Source organism: Artibeus jamaicensis, unplaced genomic scaffold (genome assembly GCF_021234435.1).
Source record: "Artibeus jamaicensis isolate MK-2021 breed Jamaican fruit bat unplaced genomic scaffold, CSHL_Jam_final contig_1128, whole genome shotgun sequence".
NCBI lineage: Eukaryota > Metazoa > Chordata > Mammalia > Chiroptera > Phyllostomidae > Artibeus > Artibeus jamaicensis.
Window position 1 is genome coordinate 661049 of NW_026521220.1, and position 25928 is coordinate 686976.

General features: G+C 62.6%; 1 protein-coding gene across 1 annotated transcript; it reads left to right on the forward strand.

The window, feature by feature from the left end:
• Nucleotides 1–5999: 5999 nt before the first annotated feature.
• On the forward strand, nt 6000–22384 carry ADORA2A (adenosine A2a receptor). Its single transcript, XM_037158785.2, is given in 6 exon segments — nt 6000–6385; nt 7753–7939; nt 10449–10599; nt 14221–14459; nt 14461–14786; nt 20642–22384. Coding segments are annotated over 3 exon segments (1293 nt in total). The 5' UTR covers nt 6000–6385; nt 7753–7939; nt 10449–10599; nt 14221–14399; the 3' UTR covers nt 21549–22384.
• The last annotated feature ends 3544 nt before the right edge of the window (nt 22385–25928 follow it).

The following is a 25928-nucleotide window of genomic DNA, read 5'->3' on the forward strand; positions in this document are numbered from 1 at the left end:
TACTGCTGCCTTTCTGACCTCACGTGGATGGGACTGGGGTCCCCTCCCGGACTGGCCGTGGCAGGGAGAACACACACAACTAGCCTCAACCTCCTCTGGCTTGTGGGGGGCAGGGGCAGGAGAGGCACTGCCTGGGCTGCAGCACACAGCTCAGCCTTGGCCAGGTGCCTGGGCCTGAGACAGTCTGGTGCAGGTGAGGCCGAGGTTCTGCAGCCCCAGACACTGAGACCCCCTGCTGCAGCCCAGACACGGGCTGTTCTGGGGTGGGGGCAGTCCCCTGAGGTTTGTGGGGTTTTTTAGAAATATATCTTCTTGGAGATAATTTTCAGGGTATATAAAATTACAGAAAAATTTCTCTAAGTCCTTAATGTTACTACTCAGAGGCAACCAACCAGCCCAGCCCTTTCCTCCTGCGCATCCCGTGTGGAGTGACTGGGAGCTGGAGCTGCAGTGAAGCTCTCCAGGATGCACACGTCACACACAGCGGAGCCTGTGGGGCCACCTCGTGCTCTGCACTGGGTGACCTGGGGCGCCCTTCCTGGGCCTGCAACCCCCTGAGTTAGGGTGTGGGTCAGCTGTGAGTGCTGGTGGCTGTGGGCGCCCATCATGGCCTGGCTCCCAGAGCACAGTGCCCGGGCCCTGGGGTCGCAGGGCTGGAGTGGAGGGGACTGGACCAGGACTGCTTGTGGCTCCTGCTCCTCCCCACTCACCGGCTGGGGCCTGGGGCTGTCGCTGTGACCCTGTGCTCCCGTCCTCTGCCATGATGTGCAGAGCTCATCCTGCTGCGGTCAGCGCGTGGGCCCTGCATGGAGTGGACGCTAGTCACAGAGGTAGAAGGGAGACCTGCACCTGGACCCAGGGCAGTGAGGGCAGCACTGGCTGTCCTAGCTGACGCCCCTCGGGTGTGGGATGCCCCACCCACACATCCCTGCTGCCAGTCACGCCAGCTGCCTCACGAGCAAGGTCTGAGGGGTCCTTTTCTGGTGCGACTTTCTGACCTGACAGGCCGTGGGGCCCAAGGGACTTCTCTGCTCTGCTGGGCCTCAGTGACTGGGGACACTGGGTTCATGGCAGGGCAGCCCAAGGGCTCTGCTTCCTTCGGCTTTATCTGCCCATTGCAGGGCAGCACCTGTGGGAAGGGCATCATTTTCACCTTGACTTAGGGGAGGTTCTAGACCCTTTTGGTGCCAGGGCTGTGATGGGCAGAAGCAGGAAAACAGGATCCTCAGGGAGAAGAGATCCAGGAAGGATTCCGCACCCTCCTCATCTCTCAGCTCTGCACTTAACACAGTCTTGGGTCGGCCTGGGTCTGTTCCAGGTTGGCCCTCAAGTGGAGGGCAGGGACCGTGCTCTCCAGGAGGTGGGTGAGGGTGGGTTCCAGCCAGGCCCCAGCGGCTGGGAGGGCTCTGACCCCCGCCATTCAGGACTGCCAGGCTGCACCCGTGCAGGAGGCAGGGTCGGGGCTGGGAGAGAGAGTCAGTGGTGGAGAGTGACAGGGCACAGCCCGGTGTCTGCCACCTGACCTGCGCCAGGCCACCCTGAGCAAGGGAAGGCCCCAGGAGCCCCTGGGGGAGGCCTTCAGCTTCAGGTGTATGTGGGTCCGGGTTCTGAGGAGGGTCCGAGGTCCTGGGGGCAGAATCGGAAGGGCCAGGGAAGGGCACAGGACAAGCGCTTTGAGTCACCAGCACCCATCCAGCAGGAAGCAGGCTGCTCCGAGCAGGAGTCTGGACACCCAGGTTGTCGTCCCCATCTCCCCACTAACACGTCTGCCACCAACACTTGGCACAGGTTGGGGCTGTTCCCATCTCTGCAATACGGTGATCCCAAGAAGGGGCCCCTGCTAGACTCTGGTGCCAGGCACTCTACTCTCTGAAGTGTGGTAGGGCAATTCCTGGGCGGGGGTGGGGAGGTTCCATGTTCCAGCCTCTGCTGCAAGCCATGTCTGGGCTCCGGGCGTAGGGCCATCCTCAGGGTGCTCAATGACGAGCGCTGGCATGCATGGAGCTGCCACACCTGCCGGCCAGCCCAGGACTAGGCCCACGCCCATCTGGGCTTCAGTGTCCACATCTTCTCTGATGCACCCAAATCAGCTCGGAGGCATGGAGCTCCTAGTGGGGTTGCTGTTTGACCCCAGAAGCCAGTACGGGCTGAAGCATCTTCCCGGGACTGGGTTGGAGGATGGGGTTGCCCCTGCAGCTGCCACAGTGGTGAGTAGCCGGGAGCTGCCTTCTCGGGGCTGCCTGAGACTGAACATAACCTAGAGCCCCATGAGGTGCCCCCCTTCCTCAGTGCCAGAGCCCAAGGAAGTATTTGATGCCCCTCCCTTTTGGAGGAGAAGTTGGCGAGTACCTCAGGCTGGCCTGGTTGGCTCCCAGTGATAGCACCCCAGCACCCACTGATGCTTTGTCCTGGGTCTGGCATTTCGTTCTCCCTGATGTGGCCCAGCTGGCCCCACAGCAAACAATCAGGGACCAGAGGCCACCCAGGTGCATCCTGGACAGGAACAAAGAGCCAGCAGGCTGGGAGGGGTGAGGAGCCTGAGAACGGAGTTCTGGAGCGGGAGAGCCCGGCTGGTCCCGGGAGCCTGGGCCTGCACCAGAGGAAGGGCGGGTGCCCACAGCCTTCAGGGCCTGGCCTGCGGCAGGACAGGGAGACCAAGGCTCAGAGGTAGACGATGGAACCTGACAGGGCATCCCTGTGCCCCCGCCCTAGGCGCTCCCTCAGGCCCGGAAGCCTGTCCCAGGGGAATGCCGCAGCCTCTCAGGACTGAGGTGGGCACAGGGTGGGGGAGAGCATGGCAAGGCCAGACCAGGGAAGTGGCCTTACGGCTCCTGGTGCCAGGGTGCAGGCTCCTCACAATGGGGGGGGGGGGGTGCAACAGCAGGGAGTCCCCCAGGAGGGCCTGGGGAGAATGTGAGTCAACCATGAACATGTCTGCCCCACTGGGACGGGGGTGGCAATGTTTGTGAACAGCCCTCCTCCATGTCCGCTTCCTGCCATCGCTGAGCTGGAGGGTCCTGGGCATGTGCTGTCTCTGGACCATGGCATATGACAGGTGATCCAGGCCCATTGGAGCAGCGCCCTTCACTGACTGACTCTGCTGCAGGGAAGACTGGGGACCTGGCTCTACCTCTGGGGTAGGCAGGTTCTGGGGGCCTGAGGAGCTGGCCCTGGGGCTGCAGGGGAGCCAGGTCCTACCTGACCACCCCGGCTTGAGGACACAGCTACCCTGGGCCTGGGGCACACCCACCAAATGTAGGGGGAGTGCCCACTGGGCTCCAGGGGTGAACTCTGAGGGCTTTGGCAATCAGGCCCTGAGGACCAGCTGCAGAAATGGACCCTTCAGTTCCTGAGCTTGGGAAACTGTGATAAGTGTGGCCTGATCGCACGTGGGGAGGCCTGGGTGGGAAGGGTCCTAGGCCCCAGAATGAAAATGGCAAGGGAGAGAATCACTGGGGCCCACGCTGGGCAGTAGGGGACAAGAGTGACCCCTTTGATTGGCCAAGGGTTGGTCTCTGCCCCATGAACCCCCATTGCCCCTCTGGGCCCCAGGCAACTCAAGACAAGCTGTGCTTTGTGTATTTGTTGAGTGAGGACTCGCATGAACATGGGCCCAACAGGTGGAAGCAGGAGGTTTTGCTCTCTCTGCCCCTTACCCGCCCCACACACACCCCAGGAGTTCGAAGGCCCAGAAGCAACGGTAGAGAGCAGAGGGACTAGGGGGAGGGTCCTCTGGCTGGGCAGTGCCTCCAGCTGCTACCTCATGGTCTGACTGGCTCACCAGTTTACAGGTGAGACAAGGCCCGTGGGGAAGCCGTAGCACCAGGGCAGCCCAGCTAGCAGGCCCAGGGCTAGGGTAAACAAGGGCCTCGGTAGATGGGGGTAGGCTCCTTTGGTCCCCCATTCTCCCTCAGTGGAGGTGAATGTGTTGGGGGGTGAGGCTCCACAAAGGCCTGGACTTTTGGGAGGGGGTGGAACAGGGCCAGGTTGGAGGTTGCAAAGGCATCTGGGACAGAGGGATGTTCCCTCTTCTAGCGTCAGGCGTGCCTTGCCCCATGAGGTCTTGAGTTTACCTCCAGTCGTGTCCCAGTCCTGGCCTCTCCCAGATTGCCCTCCTCCGCACTCCCTCACCTGCCTCAGAGGGCCCCACTGTCCATTAAAGGAGAGGGGGTCAGGGGAGCCAAGCAGGAGCCCAGGCTTTGGCCCTGGGAATAAACCAGGGAGGCTGCCAGGTGATCGAGGCTGAGTCGGGAGTCAGGGCAAGTGATGGACACAGTTGAGGGCTCTGGCTCCTGGGACATGCTGGCCAAGCACCTGCGCTCCCACTTCCCACCTGCTGGCTCCTCCAGGCCTGCTGAACAGGAGACACTGCCCTCCTGCCCTGGCCTCAGCCCCAAGCCCAGCCTGGCCCTGGGCAAGTCCTTCTGCCCTGGGCCTCTCACTGAAACCCACCAGCCCCGGGAAGCTCAAGAATGCGAGGGTTCCTGCACACCTTTGTCCACCAAGACCCTGGCAGACTGACGCGGCTCATCCTGTGTGCAGAACTGAGGTTACTCCAAGTCTGCCCGGATGCAAGGGTCAAAAGTTGGTCCCCTTGTATGGCTGGACTGGGGCCGGATGTGAGGTCGTTTCCAGTTTGAAGTCTCCAGAACATGAGCCTGGGCTTGTGGGGAGGACGACTTCTGGCCCAAGGGTCTGAGATTCCAAGCTGGTCTGTGACACTCTTCCCTTAGCTCAGAGAAGTGTGGGAGGGGCCACAGGGTCTAACTACACAGCAGAGGCTGTAAGAACAGGAGGGGCCTTGCCCAAAACCTGGGCTGGAAGAGGCAGAGGGGTCACTGAAAATTAGGGCCAGCTTCTTAGAGGCATTCCTTGAGCTGAGGGGCCAACCCTCCCTCATCCCAACCACCCCAGGCCCAAAGCAAGAGTCAGGGAGTGAGGGAAAGCTAGGGATCAGGCAGGGTGTGTCCCTGAGGACCCTGAGTTTTGGTAAAGAAGCTGGACTTCGGTCTTCAGAAACTGGAGAGCCATGGGAAGATTTGCAGAGGAGTGGGCACAGGGCACTTTCTGATTCATAGCTGGGCATGGGAAAGGAGGTGACATAGGGCACTGATCTGACCCAGCCTAGCTCAGCTCCGATGATTAGGGACAGCAGAACTTCGGGAGGACCAGAGGGGCAGGGACAGACCTGGGCGCATATTGGAGGAGAGGGAGTGTGGACCGGGCCCATGCGCTTCATTGGGCAGGGGGAGGCTCCTGGGGCCGGAGGTTCATTTTAGGGGAGGGGATGTGGCGCTGGAAGAAGTGTAGGAACCGACGGAGCCTAGGAGAGCCAGCTGGGGCTGCGACGCAGCCCGGGCCCTACTGTGGGAATCGCCAGACTCTCAGGCCGGCTACATCGGTTCCCCGCGGCCTCCCGGTTGCATTCCGGGCCTCGGTTTCCCCTCAAGGCGGGGCGGGGCGGGGCGGAGATCCCGTGGGTCTTAGAGCCTCCTGCAGGGGGCGCCCGTGAGCGGCTCGGCTGGAGCCGGGGCCCGAGAGAGAGGCAGCAGAGACCGCGGGAGCCGGCGCGCGAGCTGCAGGTCAGCCGGGGTCCCGGTACGGGGTACGGATTCCTAGGGTCTCAGGGGGCGTGGGGCCGTCGAAAGCTGTCAGGAAGGGGTAGGGGCCTGACGGCTCGAGTCCCCTCCCACTAAGTGTACCCACCGCTCCGAGCCTCTCTACCCGCCGCCGCCGGAGAGGGAGTTCACAGGGCTGGGGTCCGAGTCTTGTCGGGCGGCAGCGACCGGAATCGCTGGTGCAGGGCGGCTCAGGCCTGGTTGCACATGCTAAGCCGGGCCTGGGACAGCATGCGGACCCTCGAGGCCACCCCCAAACTGGCCCGGAAGGTGCGCAGGGGTAGGCGGGGAGGAGAAGGGGTGCAAGAGCGCAGCAGCCCCCAGAGGCGCGGGGTGGAAGGGGCAGACATCCGGACCCGCAGGCGACCGGTGGAAGCCGTCCGTTGGTCCGTCTGGGCGCCACAGGCCGACCCCAGGGCGTTCAGGGAACCTGAGCGCCAGGCCAGGGTTGGGCAGTGCTTGGGGGCGCAGAGACGCGAACTTAGAGCAGGCGAATGGGACCCGAGAACCGGAGGGGGCTCCCATAGGTGGCGCATCCCGGGGCGGGGCCGGTATTGGAGGAGGCGTGGAGAGCAGACGCTCAGTATCCCGCACGCCCGGGACGCGGCGAGAACGGGAGTCGGACGGTTGGGTGAGCGCGGGTACGTCCCGTGGTGACGGGAACCGGACTTAGGGAACCACGGAGAGGCCGGAGGACCGGCGAGGGTGGCTGCGCTCCTCGAACTGGTCCTGGCCGGCCTCCGGGCTGCCCTGAGCAGGGCAGGAAGGTAGGAATGGCGGGAACAGTGGTGGCTCTCCAGGGATCGGTGCGGGACAGGGATCACGGAGGGGCCGTGCGCGGGCCGTGGAGCAGACATCTCTGCGTCTCCACCCCGCTTTAGGTTTTAACTTCCCCGACTGTACTATGGGAGCTCGAGGGGTTGGGGGGAGAGGCCAGAAGGTGGGTGAGTCTCCCCACCCTGTTTTCCCCAGGACTGGAGGAGTCCTGGCTGGTTCCCCCCGGGAGGACTAGGCTGCCTGCCCCCTGTAGTCAGCTCTCCATCCCCGTCATAGGCTGCGCTTCCACACACAGGGCCTGTGTCCTCCTTAGACCTGGTGTCCAGGCCACCCTCTTTTCGCCTCTGCTGTCCAGCCACTGTGGACTCCCAGCCTCTGCACCCTCCAGAAGTCTGTGTCTCCACCATGTGCCCCCCCCCACCCCGAGCTGTCCCTGGGGGTCCCAGCCCTGAGGACCATCATAGGAAGCTCTTAAGAGCAGAAGGATGCTGTGGGTTCAGGGGCTGCTGTGGCTGGTCCTGGAGTGGCTGGGGAGGCGCTGCCCTCTAAGACAGCCCCTTGTCTCAGGTCTTGGCAGGCCTGTGGTGGAGCTCCCCACTGAGGGTTGTCCACTGGTAGTGGTGGCAACACCTCCTTGCTCTGCCCTTGCCCCTTAAGGCCTCCCTGGCCCTCCCAGGTCTTAGTGCCCCTCATGCCAGTGCCCCTTTATCCCCATGCCCTCACAAAGGTTCTGGGCTGAGCTGGCTCCCCTGCTCATAGCCTTGGGGAGGCTGAGAGCAGCCCCAGTGGCTGGGAGGGGATAGACCTAGGGCTGGGCTAGTCCTGGGTGGCCTTTGGGGGCTTGCATGTTGCCCCCCTCATGTTGGCCTGTGACATGCAGGTCCCCGACCACACCCTGGTTCTGCACCCTAGGAGCCCACAGCGTAAGAGGGCAAATGTCTGGCTCTGTGGACAACCCAATGGGCTGGAGATCTCACTGCCCAGACCTGGGTCCCGATCTTGACTTGCGCCCCAGGCGACCTTGAGCAAGTGACGCCCACGGAACCATCTTCTCAGGAGCAGGGCTTGCTGCACAGAGAGCGACCAGGAGACGGGCACTAGCTTTGGGGACAGGAGGAGGCTGGGTGACCAGAGGACAAGCAGGGTCTGTGCTTGAGCCAGGGATCCATGGAGGGGCCTCTCTCGTGGGGCTGGAGACACCACAAGGGTCGCTGTTAGCAGAGGGACATGCGGACTGTGGTTGGATTGGGGCAAGCATCTGGTTTCAGGGCACCATACCCTGCAAAATTCAGGGTCTCTGGGTGGACATGGGCAGTGCCTGCCGAGTAGGACACAGCCCCCTGGTGGCTCTCCACAGAGACCCTGCCGTAGCTCTTACTGCCATCTAACTTGCCTGATTCCTGAGCCACCTCACCCTGGATGAACTGAAATGCCGCCCAGCTGTCTTATGGCGTCTGATTTTCCTGCCACCGCCCCAGCCAAACACTGAAGGAAGTGCACACGGGAGCCAAGGGAAGGACCCAAGGACCAGACCGAAAGCGCAGGTGTGCAGGGCGGGTGGAAAGGGGGTGTGGTGTGTGCGTTGGGATGCTGAGCTGGTAAAAGGGATGAGCCCTAGCCCTGGCCAGGTGCCCGAGTGGGTTGGAGCATTGTCCCCTACGCCAGAAGGTTTCGGGTTTGATCCTCAGGGCACTTATGAGAGGCAACCCGTCCGACGTTTCTCTCTTACATTCGTGTTCCTCTCTGTCTCTCTCTCTCTCTCAAATCAGTAAACATACCCTTGCATGAGGATTATAACGGGGGCGGGGGGCGGTGAGTCCTAGCCCCCAGGGTAGGTAGGGGTCTGGGCCCAGGGAAGCGCTGGTGGCCACTGAAGGGCGGGGTTGCCCTGGGTCAGGGTTGACTGGCCAGTGGGCGCAGCGCTGAGGGCAGGTCCCTAGACTGGGCCCAGATGGCAGATGGGGAGCGGGGAATGGGCAGGAGCTCAGAGCTGAGGTGCAGAAAGCAGCACCCAGGGGACTGCTGTCCTCTCAAGCAGTGCCTGGGAGCTCTGGGTGGGGAGAAGGGGCAGTTAAGAGGCAGAGTCCCCTGCTCAGCCCACAGAGTCATGGAAGGGGCCCCTGGGGCTTGGAAGCCGTGGGGTGATGCGGGAATGGGAGGGTCTGGATTCGGGGAAGCAGCACTGCCCCCACTCCAGCCCGGGGAGGTGACACCCGGGGAGGGAAGCCGCCCCGGCTCTCCAGGGCCCCTCAAGTCATCTCTGCCTGGAATCCCTCCGTCTCTCCTCTCACTTCCCCGTCCCCCCAGTCCAGCCCACACGGCCCCTCCTCTGAGAAGACTTGCAGATGCCTTTGGGCCCACACCCCCTTCTGCTTCTGAAACTGCTGGGCAAAGGCGAGGCACTGTCCCTCCGTGGTGTCACCTCTGCTGCTGCTCCAGTCAGCCCAGCAGTCGCCCGGAGTTAAGGCTGCCTTGGTGGCACCGTGTTGGTGCCTCCCCTGCTGTCTGGGCTGGTGGTTCCTGCCCAGAGCCCCCCCCCAGGGCTGGCACCTTTCTTCCCATCTGTCACGGGGGTCTTCACGTCCGGCCCCTAAGTGGCCTATGCAGACTGTGAGTGGGGTCCGAATGGGCCAAGGAGCAGGGGTGGGGCCGAGCGGCAACCACCCTGACCACAGGCGCTGCTCCAGCTGGTCTGGCGACCCTGGCAGCCTCTCCCTTCAGCCCGCAGGGCCGCGTCATCACACCTCTGGGGTCCCCGGAGTGCTCTGCCTCCCTCCTGTCCTCAGCATAGCCCCCTCTGGGCGGCCACTGCAGCCCTGCCGCCGGCCAGCCCTGCTCTTTAACAGGCCAGTTGCTGCCAGGACCCCACCCCAAGCCACGGAGTCTGCTCTCAGGGTCATCTAGAAGCCCCTCCCCTCTTCAGACATCACAGTGCCTGTCACCTTGCCACTCCAGGGTTCTCCTGACGGAGGTCGGGGTGCACCTCACTCCCCGTGGCTGGCTGTACACACACGAGGAGCCTCCACACTGAGTGGAAGCCTCTTACGTGGGGTCTCAGGGAGTGTTGGATGGAGCGGGGCTGCAGCCTTCTGGGCTTCTCCACCTGAGGGCAGGCACCCAGCACTTTGTATTGAGGTGTGGCCCTGGGGGGGCGTCAAGTGAGGTGGCCACCTCAGGCCGGGACAGGCAGGGCCCACAGCCTCTCTGGCATCTGCCCTGGACTTGTGGGGATGGGAGGGGACTCTGGGTGTCCAGTGGGGAGAAGGGAGCCGGGGCAGGCCCTGGCGCCCCCGGAGCTGGTGTTGTGGAGTCTGCTGGGGGACCTGGCTCAGTGCAGGCAGCCTGCTCTCCACCCTGTTCCTGCCCACATCCTGTCCCCAGGGGCTGAGAGTTGCAGCCACACACCCAAGGGGCAGTGGGGGAGGGGGCACAGGCTGCACCAAGTTCCTGAAGTTGGAGCTGCCAGCAGCCCTGCAGGGAGGGAGGGAGGGAGCGAAGAGGCTGCTGGTACTTGGTGGCTGGTCCCCTCCAGGCAGCACCGGAAGACACCTGCCAAAACAAGAGGGACTTGGGGGTCCCTGGGCCCTGGACTTCTGGGAGCTGGTGCCCAGCCTAGGCCCACCGAAGGCCAGTCATGGCAGAGCTTGCTGAGGGCTGCAGTTGGGAGCGGGAACCGAGCTGCCTGTCCCACTGTCTTCTGTGCTTGTTGTGCTCTCCACGCGGAGAATGAGCTCCCATGAGGCAGGTGTCGCTGACCCTCATCTCCTTCCGTGTCGCTCAACTCGCTCCTTACGGAGTGTGTCACTCTGGGAAGTTTTGGGGAGAATTTCTCTGCGTGGTCTTCGGGTCCACAGTCGCAGTCTCGCAGTCCCCAAGCGCACTGGGGCAATCGTATTCTCTGCCTCGGTCCCTCTGTTTTCCCTTCCGATGTGATTTATTGACTTGGTATTGTTTCTCGTTTGTATCTGTCCACTCTTGTTGCCTTTCTGTCAGTCGATCCGCAAGTTCTCATTCTCGTTCATGCACACTATTCCTTTCTTTATCTCTTTGAAGATCCTAAAGTCTTTGAAAACCACCAGGTGGCAGCTGGCTCTCAGGACAGTCTCAGAGGACACATCCTTCTTTAAGGCTGTCGGCTCAGGGCCGGCGGGGACCAGGCAGCACCGAGTTCCCTGCGGTCCAGCGGCTGTCTGGCACAAAACAGGTATTTGGGAAACGTCTATTATGAGAGTAGTGGGGAAGTCTGAGGCCAGGACTCTGGAGCCCAGGAATGGGCCGTGGGTGGCAGCGACAGGTCTGATTCACAAGTCGGGTTTGGTGGGTTGCCCTTGGCCTCACCCGAGAGCAGATGTGTGGGTCCCGCCTGGAAGCTAGCTGGCAGGCACCTCCATCCCGTGGGTTTGGGGTGCAGGGCACAGCCACCATCTGTACACACGCACAGAAAGCCTCGCCGGTCTGGAATACAGGGAGCCAGACTTGGGTTTTGGTGAAATGGGGTTTTAAGCAAAGCGGCCAGGGCAGCGAGGGCGCGGAGGAGGGCGGGGAGAAGTGGCGCCTGGAGTGCTGTGGGCTTGCCTTTCCAGGCTCCTCCTGCACGGTCCCCGGCGGGCGCCTCTAGCTTGTACGGGACAGCTTCCGACCTCTGCTCTGTCCCCAGCAAGGGACAATCACAGGGAAATAATACACGATTAATATTTAATTTCCCCTCCTGGCTAGCAACAGAAGACTCGAGGATTAATTAGCTGGACAGAACCAGCAGAGAGGATTAGGAAATTGCCGGGTCCTGGGCGCACCCCACCCCCGCCGCGTGGGCTCCGACCTTCCCGAAGCTCTCGGAGGCCTCCTGGGGAGGGCGGCGGGGAGAGACCCGCCCGCTGCTGTGTTTTCCGTGGGCATTTCCCCAGGGCAGGGCCACCCTTTATGTTTCCAGTAGGGTTGGTTGAGGTCATTAACTTCCTTGAGGGCTTAGCCCCCTCACCTGTAACAGAAGGTGCGTGGGCACAGGGAGAGCACAGGCGGCCCCCAGCGCCCTGTCAGGCCACACGAGCAAGTTAGGGGGGTCTGGAGCGCAGTCCGTGTGTCCAGGCTCCAGTTCGGGGAGACACAGGGTGTGGGGACTCCGTGGAGGCCGGGGACCTGGCTCAGACTGGCTGGTCGAGTGTGATGATCCCTAACTCCTGTCAGTGGAGTGTTATCAGCTTGAAACTGGCCACAAGGGGAACCTTTATACCACAAGAGTCTGGCAGAGGCCACACAGGTCATGGTGCCCCCACCCCCTGCCCATTTCCTGCCTAAGGCTGGGGCGTTCCTAACTTCCCACAGAACCTGGTCTCTTCCCTGCCAGGCCTGCCCCACGGTGCCTCAGCCTCCACCCGGCTGCACTGCTCGGGCCGGGGACTCTGGTCGGGTGATGCCCAGGTTGGCCGTGGGGCCGGGGCAGCCTCCCCAGGGTGTCCTGGCAGCATCTGGAAGGGCCTGCGGGGCTGCTGCAGGCGGGGCCGTCGGGGAGCCAGGCGCGCACCGAGGCAGCCTTTAGGACCCCGCCAGCAGGGGTGTTAGCTGTGTCTCTAGCTCCTTGCAAGGCTGACCGGGGGCGGCAGGAGGATCTGTTGCCACCAGGGAGACTTGGGGGTAGGTTGGGGGGCGTCCCAGGCCTGGTGGACAGCAGGAAGGCAGTTTCTGTTTAGTCAGGAGGTGTGTTGCTACCGGGTGCTGTTCTGCACGGGAGCCCAGAGCGCAGAAGGTGGTCCCAGGGGCTGGGGGCACGCAGGCAGGTGCCAGGGGCTACCGGGGAGCTTCGCCGAGCAGAGGGCTGGGTTGGACCTGTGGAAACCCTGGCTCACACGGAGTCAGTCAGGTGTCCAGGGCAGGTGTCAGAGGTGCGACTCAGCTCCAAAAAATGCAGTATAGTGGGTTATTGATGACCCCACCTCACCGGCCTTTTGGCAGGGCCCTCTGACTCCGCAGGACGGTTCGGGGCCAGGTGAGGTTCCCAGCCTGGGCTGGCTGCGTTGGCAGGGGTCATGACACCTCTTGGTGCAGATTCTTTCAGGCAGGCCCGCTGCGGTCAGAAGGATGGCAGGCGGCAAGTGAGGAGCCCAGGAGGAGGCAGGCGTCTCACTGGTGGTGGGGGCTCCCTGGGCTTCACCAGGGCCAATGAGACCGTGGCCTGCGGGTGCGTCAAGGAGGCCCCAGCTGGGCAGAACCTGTTACGTCCCTTCTGCAGAACAGGGATGGCACCCTGGACACACGGCCCCTGCGGTTGGGGGCCCTGATGAACGCTGCTCCAGCTGCAGGCTGGGAGCACCGAGGGACTCTGTGTGGCCAGGGACGGCACCGGGGGAGTTGGTCTGGCCCACCTCTGCAGGGGACCCACGTGGTAAGCAGCCGGCTGAGGGTGCCCTGTGCATAGCAGGAGCTCAGCGTCACTGGTTTATGCCCCTCGGGGCCACGTCTGGGTGAAGCCACAGGCTCTGGGAGCCCCTGGGATCTTCAGACCCCTTGCCTCCTCTCCTCCTGCTCCCCAGGGTTGGGTGCTCTCCTCCCAGCTTCCTAGTGGGCATGGGGGGTGCCCCCCAGGACTCTGGCCGCCTGAGGCACAGAGAAGTCAGAAGGAAACTTGGGGCTCATCTATGGCAGTCCTCTGTCACCTGCCAGACAGGGTGCGGGTGGCCTGGCCCTTGGAACATGGCGAACGTTCTTCTTCCAAGGTCGTAGTTGCACTTGATCCCTCATTTCCTGGAGGAGAGGGGAAAGGTGCAGCCCCCAGAGCCCCAGTGCAGGTAGAGGCCGTGGGGCTGCCCATGCACACCCACAGCCCCATGAGAGCCAGGACTGGTGGGGGGAGGGGTGGCTGGCATGAGCACATGTGAGTGTGACGGGCTGGGACAGAGGCAGTGGGAAGAGGCCCCGGGCTGGCGGAGGGATGGAGACCTTCTCACAAGCTCAAGGGAGTTTTCGGTTGGGGAGACCGAGACCTCTGCTTCTGCTTCTGAGCGGGTGCCAACGATTCCTTACATTTCCATGGCATTTTGACTCCGCGGAAGCCTCTTCACTCAGAACTCTTTATGTCCTTCTCATGGACTCATGGGAAAGAGCTGAAATGGCTCCCAGAGGCTATGTGGGGTCCAGACTCCTCGGATATCAATGGGGAAACTGAGGCCCAGAAGGAAAAAACATTCCTGGCCACAGTCCCCCAGCAAGTCCTGGCTGAGGGCCCGCTCCCTGCTCGGCCCAGAACTGAACTCAGCCCATTCTGGTGCAGGCAGGCAAGAGGGTTGGGGAGCAGGCGTTGGTGGTGGGGGGCAGGGAGGCTGCTGCCCCGCCCAGACTCGCAGTCAGCAGCGGGGGCTGCCAAGGGGCGGGCTCCCTCTGCGCCTGCTCCACCGCCCTGCGTAGCACCCCTGGTGAGGCAAGAGGGCTTATCTGCTGGCGGTGGGAGACAGGACCAGACAGCCTCCCAGGTCCTTCCAGATGGGAGCTCTGGGGGTCCCCAGCCTGCCCCTGACCTGGACCGTGTAGGAAGGAGCTGGTAGTTCCCCGGGAGAGCTCTCAGGGCACGGAGCTGACTGAGGCTGGCTGGAGGAGGTGGGTGGGCCTGGGGGAGCCCACGAGACGAGGGGGCCTTTCCAAAAGGGTCGCGGTGGCAGTGAGCTCAGGGACCAGGAGGCTTGAGAAGCTGAGCGAGGGGGATTAACGTGAGTGCCTTTGAAAGATTCTCAGCTCTAGAAAAAAGCAGAGCCCGGGCTGAGGGCCTCTGCCGGGAGTCTTCTGCTGTGTCCGCGCTGCAGGGGTCCTGCTCCTCACTCGGTTTCTCCTTTGGCAGGTGCCCCGGAAGCTGAGCTGAGCCATAATGCCGCCAGAACCCCCGGAGGGGGCCTGGTTTCTGGAGACTCCGAGTCAGCTGTGCAAAAGCCCTTAGGGAGCCCCCGTCACCGGCAGGCACGCCCTTGACTCCTGGGGGCAGGGGCTCAGGGGCCTGGACGAGGCCGCTGCACTGCAGCTATGGACCGTGAGCTGGCCCGGCCCGAGTCCTCACCGACCCCGCTCGTCTGTGGACAAGCCCACCATGGGCTCCTCGGTGTACATCGTGGTGGAGCTGGCCATCGCCGTGCTGGCCGTCCTGGGCAACGTGCTGGTGTGCTGGGCGGTGTGGCTGAACAGCAACCTGCAGAACGTCACCAACTACTTCGTGGTGTCCCTGGCGGCCGCCGACATCGCGGTGGGGGTCCTCGCCATCCCCTTTGCTATCACCATCAGCATAGGGTTCTGCGCCGCCTGCCACAGCTGCCTCTTCTTTGCCTGCTTCGTCCTGGTCCTCACACAGAGCTCCATCTTCAGCCTCCTGGCCATCGCCATTGACCGCTACATCGCCATCCGCATCCCACTCCGGTGAGCGAGGGCTGGGGTGGGCTGCCCCCGTTCTCTTCCCTGGCACGGCTGGTGCTGGGTTCAGGGCCAGGCCCAGGCTGCCTGTGCCAGGTTCTGGTCTGTGTCCTGGCCACGGTGAGCCCTGGGTCAGGGTCTGGTCTGTGGTGGCAGTGGGCGGAGGTGACAGGGCCATGGAGCTCAGCCTGGGGCTGCCGGGGCTTGGCTGGCACACCGCCAGCGGTCGTGGTGATTTAGCCGGTCCCCGTGGGCAAAAGGGCATCCTGGCCCTCCCCAGCCTCCCCCGACGTGGAGGCTGCCCCGCTCTGGCGGTGGGCAGATGTGTGTGCCCCAGGCCCGGGCAGCGTGTCTGGGCCGTTCTCCACACGGTGTGATGCTGGGGACGGGGCGGAGGGGGCACCGTGGGGAGCACAGGACCTCGGATCCAGAGCCCGCCCACCTTCCTCCAGCCCCTCTGAGCAGGCCTCAGAGTTTGCACATTAGGAAAATGTCCCAGAAGGGGGAAGTGAGCTGGCCCAGTGCCACAGTGAGTCATTTGAACCTATATGCAAATTCTGTGTGCCTGAGGTCACCAGCCTATTGCAGCAGGGCTGGTCCAGGGGTTTTTCGGTATGAATCTTTTCATACCGAAGTGACTTCAGCCACAGATTGTGTAAGTGAAGTCTTTCCCTGAGGCCAAGTTTACTTAGTGTGGCTTCCACCTCCCCAGCCAAGGGTGAGGCTAGGAAGTGTCCCTCCTGGGGGGCACCCTGGGGCTGCCTGCCACACCTTCTTGCCCCTCTATCCTGGAGGCAGCCTGGTGGCTGCAGGCTCTCGAGGAGGTCTCCAAGGAAGTTACCCCTTCCCGGGGGTGGGGGGGAGTCTCCCCAGGAGGCGAGGCGCCTACCTACAGGGCAGCAGCAGCGTGAGCCTCAGTGGGAGGCAGGCAGGAGCAGTGAGCAAATGGAAATTCAGCGTCGAACCCAAAGGGGCCCTCAGAGGTCGTTTCCTCTCCCTTTCTGGACGGAAAAAGCAGGCCCAGAGGAGGGTACAACCCTCAGGGCCGCACAGTGAGTTGGTAGCACGGCTGGTCTGGGCCTGGGAAAAGCCGTGGCCGCCACCCACGGTGCCTTCAGCCTCTGGGGAGCCGGGCCGCAGGCTGTCCCCAGGCTCCCAGAACCTGCACCGGAGGACCCTTCCTGCCACCCGGCTCTGCTCAGATGAGGGCAGGAGCTGGCCCCAGGCAGCCCAGGACGCCCCCTGCCTCCGGAGAGCCCAGGACCCGTGTCAGAACCAAGGCCCAGCCTCGGTGGCAGAGCAGAATCCGGAGCCCAGGCTCCGAGCACGAAGGCGCGTCCGTGGGCCCCCAGGGGGACTGGAGAGCGGAGGACTGGTGTCCACCGCAGGGCAGGCCGAGAGCGTGAGCTGGGGCTGCGCCAGCCTGATGGGAAAGCAGAGGCCTCACTTTCACTTTCTCCCCGACTCAAAGGGCAGCTCCGTTCCAGGGAGAGATTGAGGCTGCTGGTCTCAGAGGAAAGGGCCTTGGCCTCTTCTTATTTCTGTTTTCCGAGAATCAAAAAAATGACTCCCCAACGTGGGAGGATGAGACAGGCCATGTGATTGTGGAAAGTCAGCTGTCCCCCTGGGGGTCCACTTCCTCATTATAAGAGGGATGGGCCTCTCCTGGCTCACCAAGGTGTTGTGAGGGTCCTGGGAGTGGATGGGAGGGAGGAGGCCCGAAGGCGGGCGGGCCTGGGGCAGCTCTTTCCTGAGCTGCTGGAGGCCCAGAGCTGAGCCCCTGGTGGCGCCGTGAACCCGCCCCACCCCCATCCCGACTGCCGCCGTCTCTGGAGCAGGACCTGGTTCCACCCAGACCTCGGCCGTCGGAGCTCCACTCCCGAAGGCCCGGCCTGGGTCTCTTGGATCTGGAGGCTGACAGAGATGAGGAAGAGGATGCCGCTCAGCCTTCCCCTTCACAGCTGCCAGAGGGTGTCAGTGCAGCAGCCTCTCCTTTGATCTCACACGGGCCTTGTGGTTGGGGCTGGCGTTGGGGGCTGGCGTTGGGGGCTGCCATCCTGAGGAGCAAGAGGAGGAGAGGGTCTCCTGACACAGGCGACTGCAGGGTCATTCGCCGTCTGGTTCCTCAAGGGCCCTGGGCCCGTGCCGCCCGGGAGGGCAAGGCCCAGGGAGGTGTCTTTGCCGGGGCTCCTGCAGGCGAGCTGGGCCTGAGGGGGACTTAGGGGAGGCATGTCGGGACCTGGGCTCCGCGCAGCCCTGGAGCCCCTGCCCGACTGGGCTGCCCTTCCTGCCCTTCCTCCTTTGTCCCCTTCCAGCTGGGACCCGGTCCTCTCCACGGGCATTTCCCCTCCACTTACCTGCGTGGCTACTCTGAGGTCCAGCCGCTGACCCGTGCCCTGGGCGCCTGGCCCCAGGCCTGCACTGCTCTTTCTCTCCCTCCCTCCTCCGACTTTCTTTCCTTCATTTCCCTTTCTTTCTAGAATTCAGTTGCAGAAAACTCTATGCGCTCCTTCCCAGGGACCCTGGGGGCCTCGGGCAGGGTCTGGTCCGGCAATGGGTGAGAAAGAAGCCCGGCCGGAGGCCAGGGCAAGAGACAAGGGCTCTCTGTGCCCGGGGGAACTTCTGTGACCATCGTCTCCTGTCAGTCCCCAGGGAGCAGTCTCTCTCCTCAGGATGTGGGCCGAGTACGGGCAATAGGCCTGAAGTCACTTGTGGAGGGAGAATCAGCCCATGGGGACAAAACCTGTGTCACCTGGCTTCTAAGGAAGGCAGGATCAGGAGAGAGAGCTCCCTGGAGGAGGTGATGCTGGTAGGTCTTGCAGGACAGGGGTGGAGGTGGGGGGTGGTGCAACAGGAGGGGTCCAAGCCTAGGTAGAGACCCCAGGAAGGAGTGAGCCTGTGGGTTAGAGGCCAGGGAGAGGTGGTGGGGACAGAAGCACAGACAGGAAGGGACATGCGAGGCCAGCCCAAGCCTGCCGGGGCCCAGCGTAGTGTTTGGCCAGTGAGTCTTCGACCTTGGATCCCCGGCTCGTTTGAACGACTTAGGGACGCTCCCCTTCTCAGTGCAGGGCAGATGCACGTGAAGCCCCCCACAGTTGTGGGCTGTGTGCTCGGGTCATGGAGTGAAGCCCGCCCAGGGTGACAGGAGCCCCCAGGATGGGGCAGCCTGTGAGCTGGGGGACCCAGGGAGGTCGTGGTACCTCCCGATGTGGACAGAGGCTCTGACACCCTCTTCTTCCTATGACACCTCTGGGCTCCCTGGAACATGCTAGATGGCCGTGTCACCCTTTCCCCCGGACAGTCCACGCCTGGGCCCAGGAGGCCAATATGTGGCCGCTTTAGTTGCAGACACAGCCCAGGGGTGGCTGCCGGGTCAGGCTGTGGCTCTGCCAGCCTTCCGTTGGGGCCCTCACCTCTTCACACTCCTCGTCGGCCCGGGGCCAGGACCGTAGGCCTGAGCGCTTACTTTTGCACCCCAAAGCAAATCTGTTTGGTGTTTTAAAACATAAATAATACTTGTGAGTACTAAAACATCAAAAAATAACTACAGGGCATATGGTGCAAGATCGCCCCCCACGCCACCCCTCCGCACCCTCTCTGCAGGGCCGTCTTGGGGGCCATTCCGGAGACATTCTCTGCTCACCTGTGCAAGCGCTGCTAACGTGTGTGTGTTTCTGTCCCCGCAGGGGGCATTTTCTGAGAACGCAGTGGCAGGCTGTCCCTCGACAACAGACAGACAAGGGATTTCAGACCGTGCCCCCAGAAGCCTCCAGCCAGGCCCTGGCGTCCCCACTGGTCTTCAGCCAGTTAACTGTTGCTGGCCTCCTCTCCCCCCACGGCTCTGCTGCTGTAATTGCCTTGGCACATGGGCTAGAAGGTCTGCCGCCAAGGACGGTTTGAAATCCTGAAAACAGGAGGCCTCCAGGGTCCTCTGCACCATCCCCCAAACTGTCCTTTCTGCTTGATTGCTTCACATGACAGGCAATTCACTACCGCCCGGGGCAGCTCATTTCTCCCATGAACAGCTCAGCTGAGGAGCTCTTACCTGGAGCCTCGCTGTGACCTGCCTGCCTATAATTCCCACCTACTAAGTCTACACTGTACCTTGTGAGCCAGTGCTCACAGGCCCCGGATTCTTAGTCCCTCTTTACAAATGAGGAAACCGAGGCTCAGAGAGTCAGAATGACAGGAACGCCAGGGAGGGATATATATACTTCTCACCACTACTGAATGAGAGTATATAAATTCAGATCAAGAAAAGAGTACCAGAAAGCACTGCCTGGTACAGAGCAAGTGCTGTGTAAGTATTAACTGCAAAAAAAAGAGAGAGAAAGAGAGAGGAAGGAAGGAGGGAGGGAAGGAAGGAGGGAAGGAAGGAAGGAAGGAAAGCCGTGACTCTGCATTTGAGGCTCCAGAGTAGAGAGAGAGCCCTTGGTGGGAATGGGCAGGGTCGTGGCCCCCGCTGGGTGGGGCCCTGGACCTCCAGGGGTGGCCCTTGCCCGTTACAGTTTTCATTCCGGAAGTTCCAGGATGGACAAACTGATCTTGGCCTGAGTTGCCTCTGGGCTCCTGGATGAGCCACGGCAAGTCCATTCCTCTGCTTGGGCCTCAGTTTCCCCACCTGTGAAGTGAGGGCTAGATCAGAGGTCCGAGGCCACCAGGTTTTTGTTGTTGTTTTCTCAATTTGAATTAGTTGACAAAATTTAAACCTGGGAAGACTACCCGGGAAACCAGCCCCCCAGCCCCTCCTGAGGTGCGGCAGCTCGGGGCGCAGTTTGCAAGGCAGCGCGGGGCTGGGGGTGTCCCCGCCTCCTGCGCGCAGAGTGGACGCGCTGCAGCCCACCTGGCACGTGCATTACCTGTGGGCCCTGTGTTTGCCTCCCGCGGACTGGATGTTTCTGTGGGTGCTTCCAGTTCTGGACTTAAGTACAGCCCATCCTCCTTGGCACCTACGGTGTCCTGTGTCCACGGTGGTGACTCGGAGATGGATGCTGGAAAGCCCGGCCCCAGCCGCTGGGGGCCCCGGTGAGGCTGGGGTTAGTCGTGGTCCAACAGGAAGCCTCTCCCAGAAGATAACTAGCCTCACCTCTGACCTCGCAGAAAGGATGGGGTTCACTGGGTCGAGGGGAGGGCAATCTGGTGCTGCTGGAATCAGAGTCCTGCAACAGAAGGTCATCCCCAGAAGCTGCCTTCCTCAAGTAGGATTTTTTGGTGCTTTTAGTAAAAGCTGTGCCACTTCTCCTGTGGACCCGGAGTCAGCTTCCTGGCCAGCAGGCCACACCCCCAGTGAGGGGCGGAGCGTGGCTCTCCAGAGCAGCGCTTTTCCAGCCGGTGTGCCACAGGAGTTTGTGAAGCAGGCAACACCTGAATTTGGAGGGGAACGAGGGTGTCTCATTTGGCCTGGGACCTCCATCGCTCCTTTATCCTCTGTGCCACCTCTCCCCAGGGGCTTCTAGACACCCTGAGTCAAGCGTAGAGTACAAGAGGTGGGAATCACCGATGGGTCTGGTCTGGCTGGTTCTGCCTTTGGCTGGCGGGCCCACCCTCCTCACCTGTAGCCACTCGGCAGGGAATCTGCTCCAGCGTCAACAAGGGGTTGACGATGTCAAATCATCACATTAATGCCCTGAAACAGCACTACCTGTAACACTGTTCAGTAATCACCTGAGCAGCTGCACGGCGGTTTCCCCTCCAGGGAGCCCGCTCTCCGTACCTCCTGTGAGGTCTGAGGAGAGACCTGGCCCCCCCTGAACGGAAGGGGATACTGAGGCTGGGAGGGAGGGAGCGGTGCTCGGGCTCCGACACTTGGCTCTGCCCAGCCCTGGTGTCTCAGGCTTCTGACGCTGGTGTCCTCTCCCCAGGTACAATGGCTTGGTGACCGGTGCAAGGGCCAAGGGTATCATTGCCGTCTGCTGGGTGCTGTCCTTTGCCATCGGCCTGACACCCATGCTGGGCTGGAACAACTGCAGCCGGCCGAAGGAGGACAGGAACCACTCGAAGGGCTGCCGGGAGGGCCAGGTGGCCTGCCTCTTCGAGGACGTGGTGCCCATGAACTACATGGTGTTCTACAACTTCTTCGCGTGTGTGCTGCTGCCCCTGCTGCTCATGCTGGGCATCTACCTGCGCATCTTCCTGGCGGCCCGGCGGCAGCTGAAGCAGATGGAGAGCCAGCCCCTGCCCGGGGAGCGGGCTCGGTCCACGCTGCAGAAGGAGGTCCACGCGGCCAAGTCGCTGGCCATCATCGTGGGGCTCTTTGCCCTCTGCTGGCTGCCCCTGCACATCATCAACTGCTTCACCTTCTTCTGCCCTCAGTGCAGCCACGCGCCCCCCGGGCTCATGTACCTGGCCATCATCCTCTCCCACTCCAATTCCGTGGTGAATCCCTTCATCTACGCCTACCGCATCCGTGAGTTCCGCCAGACCTTCCGAAAGATCATCCGCAGCCACATCCTGAGGCAGCGGGAGCCCTTCAAGGCAGGCGGCACCAGCGCCCGGGCCTTGGCAGCTCACGGCAGCGACGGAGAGCAGATCAGCCTCCGCCTCAACGGCCACCCTCCTGGGGCGCTGGCCAACGGGAGCGCCCCCCACCCTGAGCGGCGGCCCAATGGCTGCACCCTGGGGCTGGTGAGTGGAGGGGGCGCCTGCGAGTTCCATGGGGACACAGGGCGTCCCGATGCGCAGCTCCTCAGCCACGAGCTCGGGGGAGCACACCCAGAGTCTCCCGGCCTCGAGGGCCCCCTGGCCCGAGATGGAGCAGGAGTATCTTGATGAGCCACTGAGTTGGCCCCTTCCAAAGGGAAGGAAGTCTTTCTCTTTCTGGTTGGAGGAACCAGCCCCGGTGGGAGAAGAGTAAAAGTGCTGGGAGACCCTTCTTGTGGCTGGTTCCCACTTTGGACTAAGGAGGGAGCCCTGGCTGGCGCAGCATGAGGCCCAGCCGGGAGGCTTTTGAGTCCGAGGAAGCGGACGTTTCAGGCTGGGAGACCCTGCGCCCGGCCAGGGCCACAGCACCAGAGCATCTTGGCCGGGCAAGGCCTGGTCCCCACTCGAGAAACATGCAGAAGTGCCACCTTATGTTCTGCAGAGCAGCTGTGGCGGAGCAGGCTGGCCGGCCCTGAGGCGGGGGAAGGCTCCGCAGGTCCCCCAACACTCACACCACCCTCCCCAGATGTTCCCAGGGTTCAGGAGCTGCTTCGCCTGGAGGTAGCGTTTGATGTATTTTCCAGGAGAAATTGCAAGCTTGAGGGTGTCCTTTTTACCGCTGTCCCTCCCTGGCCACGGGGGCTGGTGTCAGTCCTCTGCCAACCCCAGGAGTAGGCCCAGGGAGCCCAGGCGGCCGTCCCACCCTTTGTACTTCTTACCCCTCCAGTCCCGGGTGGTCTCTTAGGGCGGCTGGGCTGGGCTGGGCTGGGCTTGCAGAGGCGGAGTGGTGAGGGAGCTGCGCCAGCGGGTGGGCTCCGGGGAGGGGGTCCCTGGCCGGCCAGGGGGTGAGCCTGGGTAGGTCAGAGCTGCCCAGACAGGGGCCCTACCTAACTGCCTTTCTGAAGGGAATGTTTTTTTTTTCCTGAGATAAAATAAAAATCAAGCCATGTTGTGTTTTAAGCTTGTCCAATGAGAATGGCGTCCCAGTTCCTTCCCCAGCCCCGCGGCCAGGCCCAGCACGGTCCCTACGTGTGTGGTGCGTGCGTGAGAGTGCACTCGTGTGCAGATGGACACCCTGCCTGCCTGGGGCCTCCCCGGCTCTCACCCCCAGAGTGGACAGACTGCCCGGTGCACCAGGACCCAAACACCCAGGCGCAGCCCAGAACGAGAGTCCCTGAGACAGAGGGGCTGTGGGGGAGGGGCTTTTACACGCTGCTCTCCTTCCCGACCCGCTGACCCCGCAGCCCCAGGCATTTCCTCAGGGTGGGGCCGCCTCCTCCCTCCCTGTTTACCTTCCTGAAGTCCTTTAAGGTCTGTTACTTCTGTCCTGTGCCCCCCTCCACCCCTCAACTGAGAGGCTGAGGCCCCAGAACGACCTGCAGAGAGACCCGGGCTGGAGCTCAGCCGCCGTCCCCTGAGCCACCCCTCCCGCTCCCAGCGAAGAAACCTGGAAGGAGCAGGTGTGCCCTGCTCACAGCCTGTGTCAGGCACCTGGCCGGGAGCGATGATGTGGTCCTTCTGTGATGGAGAAGTGTGGGCCAGGGGAGGTTCGAGGGCTGGCCCGGCCCTCAGACAGGCCCGGGAGGAACGTCAGAGTTCGGGCCGTCCCTGCTTGGCCTCACCGCGCAGGTGGCTGAACCGCGGAGACTAAACTGCCCCTCTGAACAGAAGGTGAAGAAGTATAGCTAGTAAGAGGCAGAAGTGAACTGAAACCTGGGTCTGACTGCAAAAATCATGTCTTTTTTTCTTCCTCGTTAACTTATTTTAACCAAATCGTAAAGTATAAAATAATAACATGTCCCCACCACTCTGCTTAAAAAACGAAACGCTGTAGCTGCAGTGGAGCGACTGGCCCCTCCCGGGTCGTTACCCTGCTCTCTGCCCCGGAAACACCGCTTCCCCGGGTTTCCTTCAATGCATCGCACATCTCCATGCTTTCGCTAGACAGGGGCTTATGTGAGTGTCCCCAGACCGACACAGACCGGTCTTGGCTGTCTTTCACTGTTGCATCAGTAAGAGGTCCTCTAGGCTGGCTTCACAGAAGAGCCTCTTCGCAGGCTTTGAAAAGCGCCGAAGCCCGAGCCCTTCCCCAGAGGCGCCGGGCAGGCCCAGGCAGCCGTCGTTCCCCTGCCGCTCTGAGTGCAGGGCCAGGCCCCGAACCACTGGAACCATTGCCTGGCCCTGTCTCCCCCGCACCCTGGTCTGTGTGGGCCGGGGGCCGAGCAGAGGCCTGGGCTGTGCCCGGGGAGGCCATGAGCATGGACGCTGCTGGTCCTCACGACCCGTTGGTGGAGCGAGACCAGAAGGAGAACCACGAAGGCAGAGAAGGAAGAGGCCTGGTCTCTCCGGCCTCTTCTGCAGCTCCTTGGGAACCGAGCTCTGGGTGCTGGGCTGCACGGGTGCCTGCTTTGGGGTGGGGCAAGGACCCGGCCAGGGCCTCAGGAAAGGCCTCCAAGTAGACCGGAGCTTCGAGCCTTCTCAGGCCAGCCCACGGCTTGGCTCTGGAGCCCGTGTGAGCGTGTCTGTGTGGGTCCCCAGGACGCCCAGGGTCCTATCTCCACACCCCACTCCTCGTGGGCTCCTGCTATGAGCCGGGTCTCCAGTGCAAGCCCAGACAGGAGCGGGCCCACGTGCCACTCCCTGACCGTAAGAACACACAGGTGTGTCCACTCGCACGTATACCTGGGCAATGCTCAGCTCAACAAGAGTGGGTGCCCACAGCAGCAGCATCAGGGAGACGAGAACCCTGGCCCAGCGCCGTGGGGCGCAGACACTTGTCCACTGTGGGCCCGGCCGTCTGGAGCCCTCCCGGGCCGCCCCAAGCCCCACATCTCTGTCCAGGGGCCCCTCTGCTGTCTCCTGACTTTTTCCGAAGGGCCGAGGGCCCACATGCTTCATCCAGGTTTGTCCTAAGGGCGAGGGTTCCATCACAGAACCTGTCCTAGAGGTGGCCCCAGCCTCCCTCCACAGCAAGTGTGGCCAGGGCTCACAGGGAGGCGTGAACTGCGGCCTGGCTCAAGCTCGGTCCAGCTCATCACTGACTCCCACTGAGGCACAGACACCTGGAAGGCTGCCCATCCCTTCCCCACTCACCACCCGTCTTGCACCCCCACCTGTGTGGCTCTCCCCCCTTGTGATACTGACTCTCCCTCTGGGAGGCCTCACGGGAAATCCTCTAGGCTCCTGGGAACCTGCTGGGGGAGCGGTGTGAGGCCTCAGTTCTACACATGCTGCCCAGGGGCAGGCAACGCAGGGGTGAGGGGCAGCCTGAGAGCAAGAGGAAGTGAGGTGCTGCTGGTGCCCTGCGGACCCACCAGGCTGGGCCTCCCCAAGCCTCGACCCTGGCCTTCTCTCCCACTCTGCTGGGGGGACAGGAACCCGCAGGCCCAGGGAGTGGGACCGGTTCTGGGCAGCTTCACTGTGCTGGGGCCTGCAGAGCGGCCTGTTGGGTTGGCACCGGCACCTAGACCCTGCTCCCTCCCTGTCACGCCGTGCAGTCCCCTGGTGTGGCAGCTCCTGCAGTTCTCCCCACGGCGGCCACTCTCACCCTGAGCCCCGGTGCTGGGCCCAAGCACTGCCCGGGCACCCGGGCGACAGACAGGCCTCTGCTGGCAGGAAGGCTGTGCTGGGGGGAGAAGACCCGAGGTCTGCCGTGAGGTGGCTCACCCCCTGCGGGCCCTCATCTCTGAAAAGTGTGAAGTGTCGGGCTGCCCAGTTCCCTCCTCCCCGCGCCTCTCCCTCCCTGGTCCTTAGGCATCTCTCCCTACAGCTGTCACTCATCATGCGCAGTGAGTGTCACTGTTGGAGCAGCCCCTGTCAGGCTCCCAGCTGGGGAAGGGGTGGGAGACGGTCAGACCTCGCCTCAGAGAAGAGGGGTGGACACAGAACACAGAGCTCAGTGTGGGAGGCCCCTTTCTAGAAGCTCCGGCTTGACCCTTTCTCTTACAGGAGGAGAAAGAGCAGCTCTGGACGATGGAGTGCCGGGAAAGACCGGGCCGGGGCACCGGGAGCAGGAAGCCGGGCCGGGGCTGGGGCCCTCTGAGGGGGACCACGCAGGTGTTGGGAACCTTACACCTGGCTTCTAGCTAAAAACATTGCATTGATTACAGGAACCTGTGCGCTCCACAAAGCCAATTGGCTACAGGTACATGAGGTGTGCACGCGCTCCCCAAGCCAATCGGCTACAGGCACACGAGGTGTCCACGAGTACCAGTTGCACCCAAGTAATCAATAAGCGGGCCCTTCTTTGTCTCGAGCTAGCCAATAGCAAGCAACCTAATCTCCTTCCTCTCCCTCCCCCCCCCTATATATATACCCAGTTCGGAAAAACAAAGTTTGCAGCTTGATCAGAATCTTTTGTCTTGCTGCCATTCTTCGCGCCTCTTGTCCCCCCAACTCATTTGTTCTAGGTAGGTGGTCGAGCCCCAGTTGATTGCTCCGCGGGCCGGAGCACGCAGGGGCGCCTGAACTTTCGGTGTCTCTGGGCCACACTGGAAGGCGAAGAGTGGT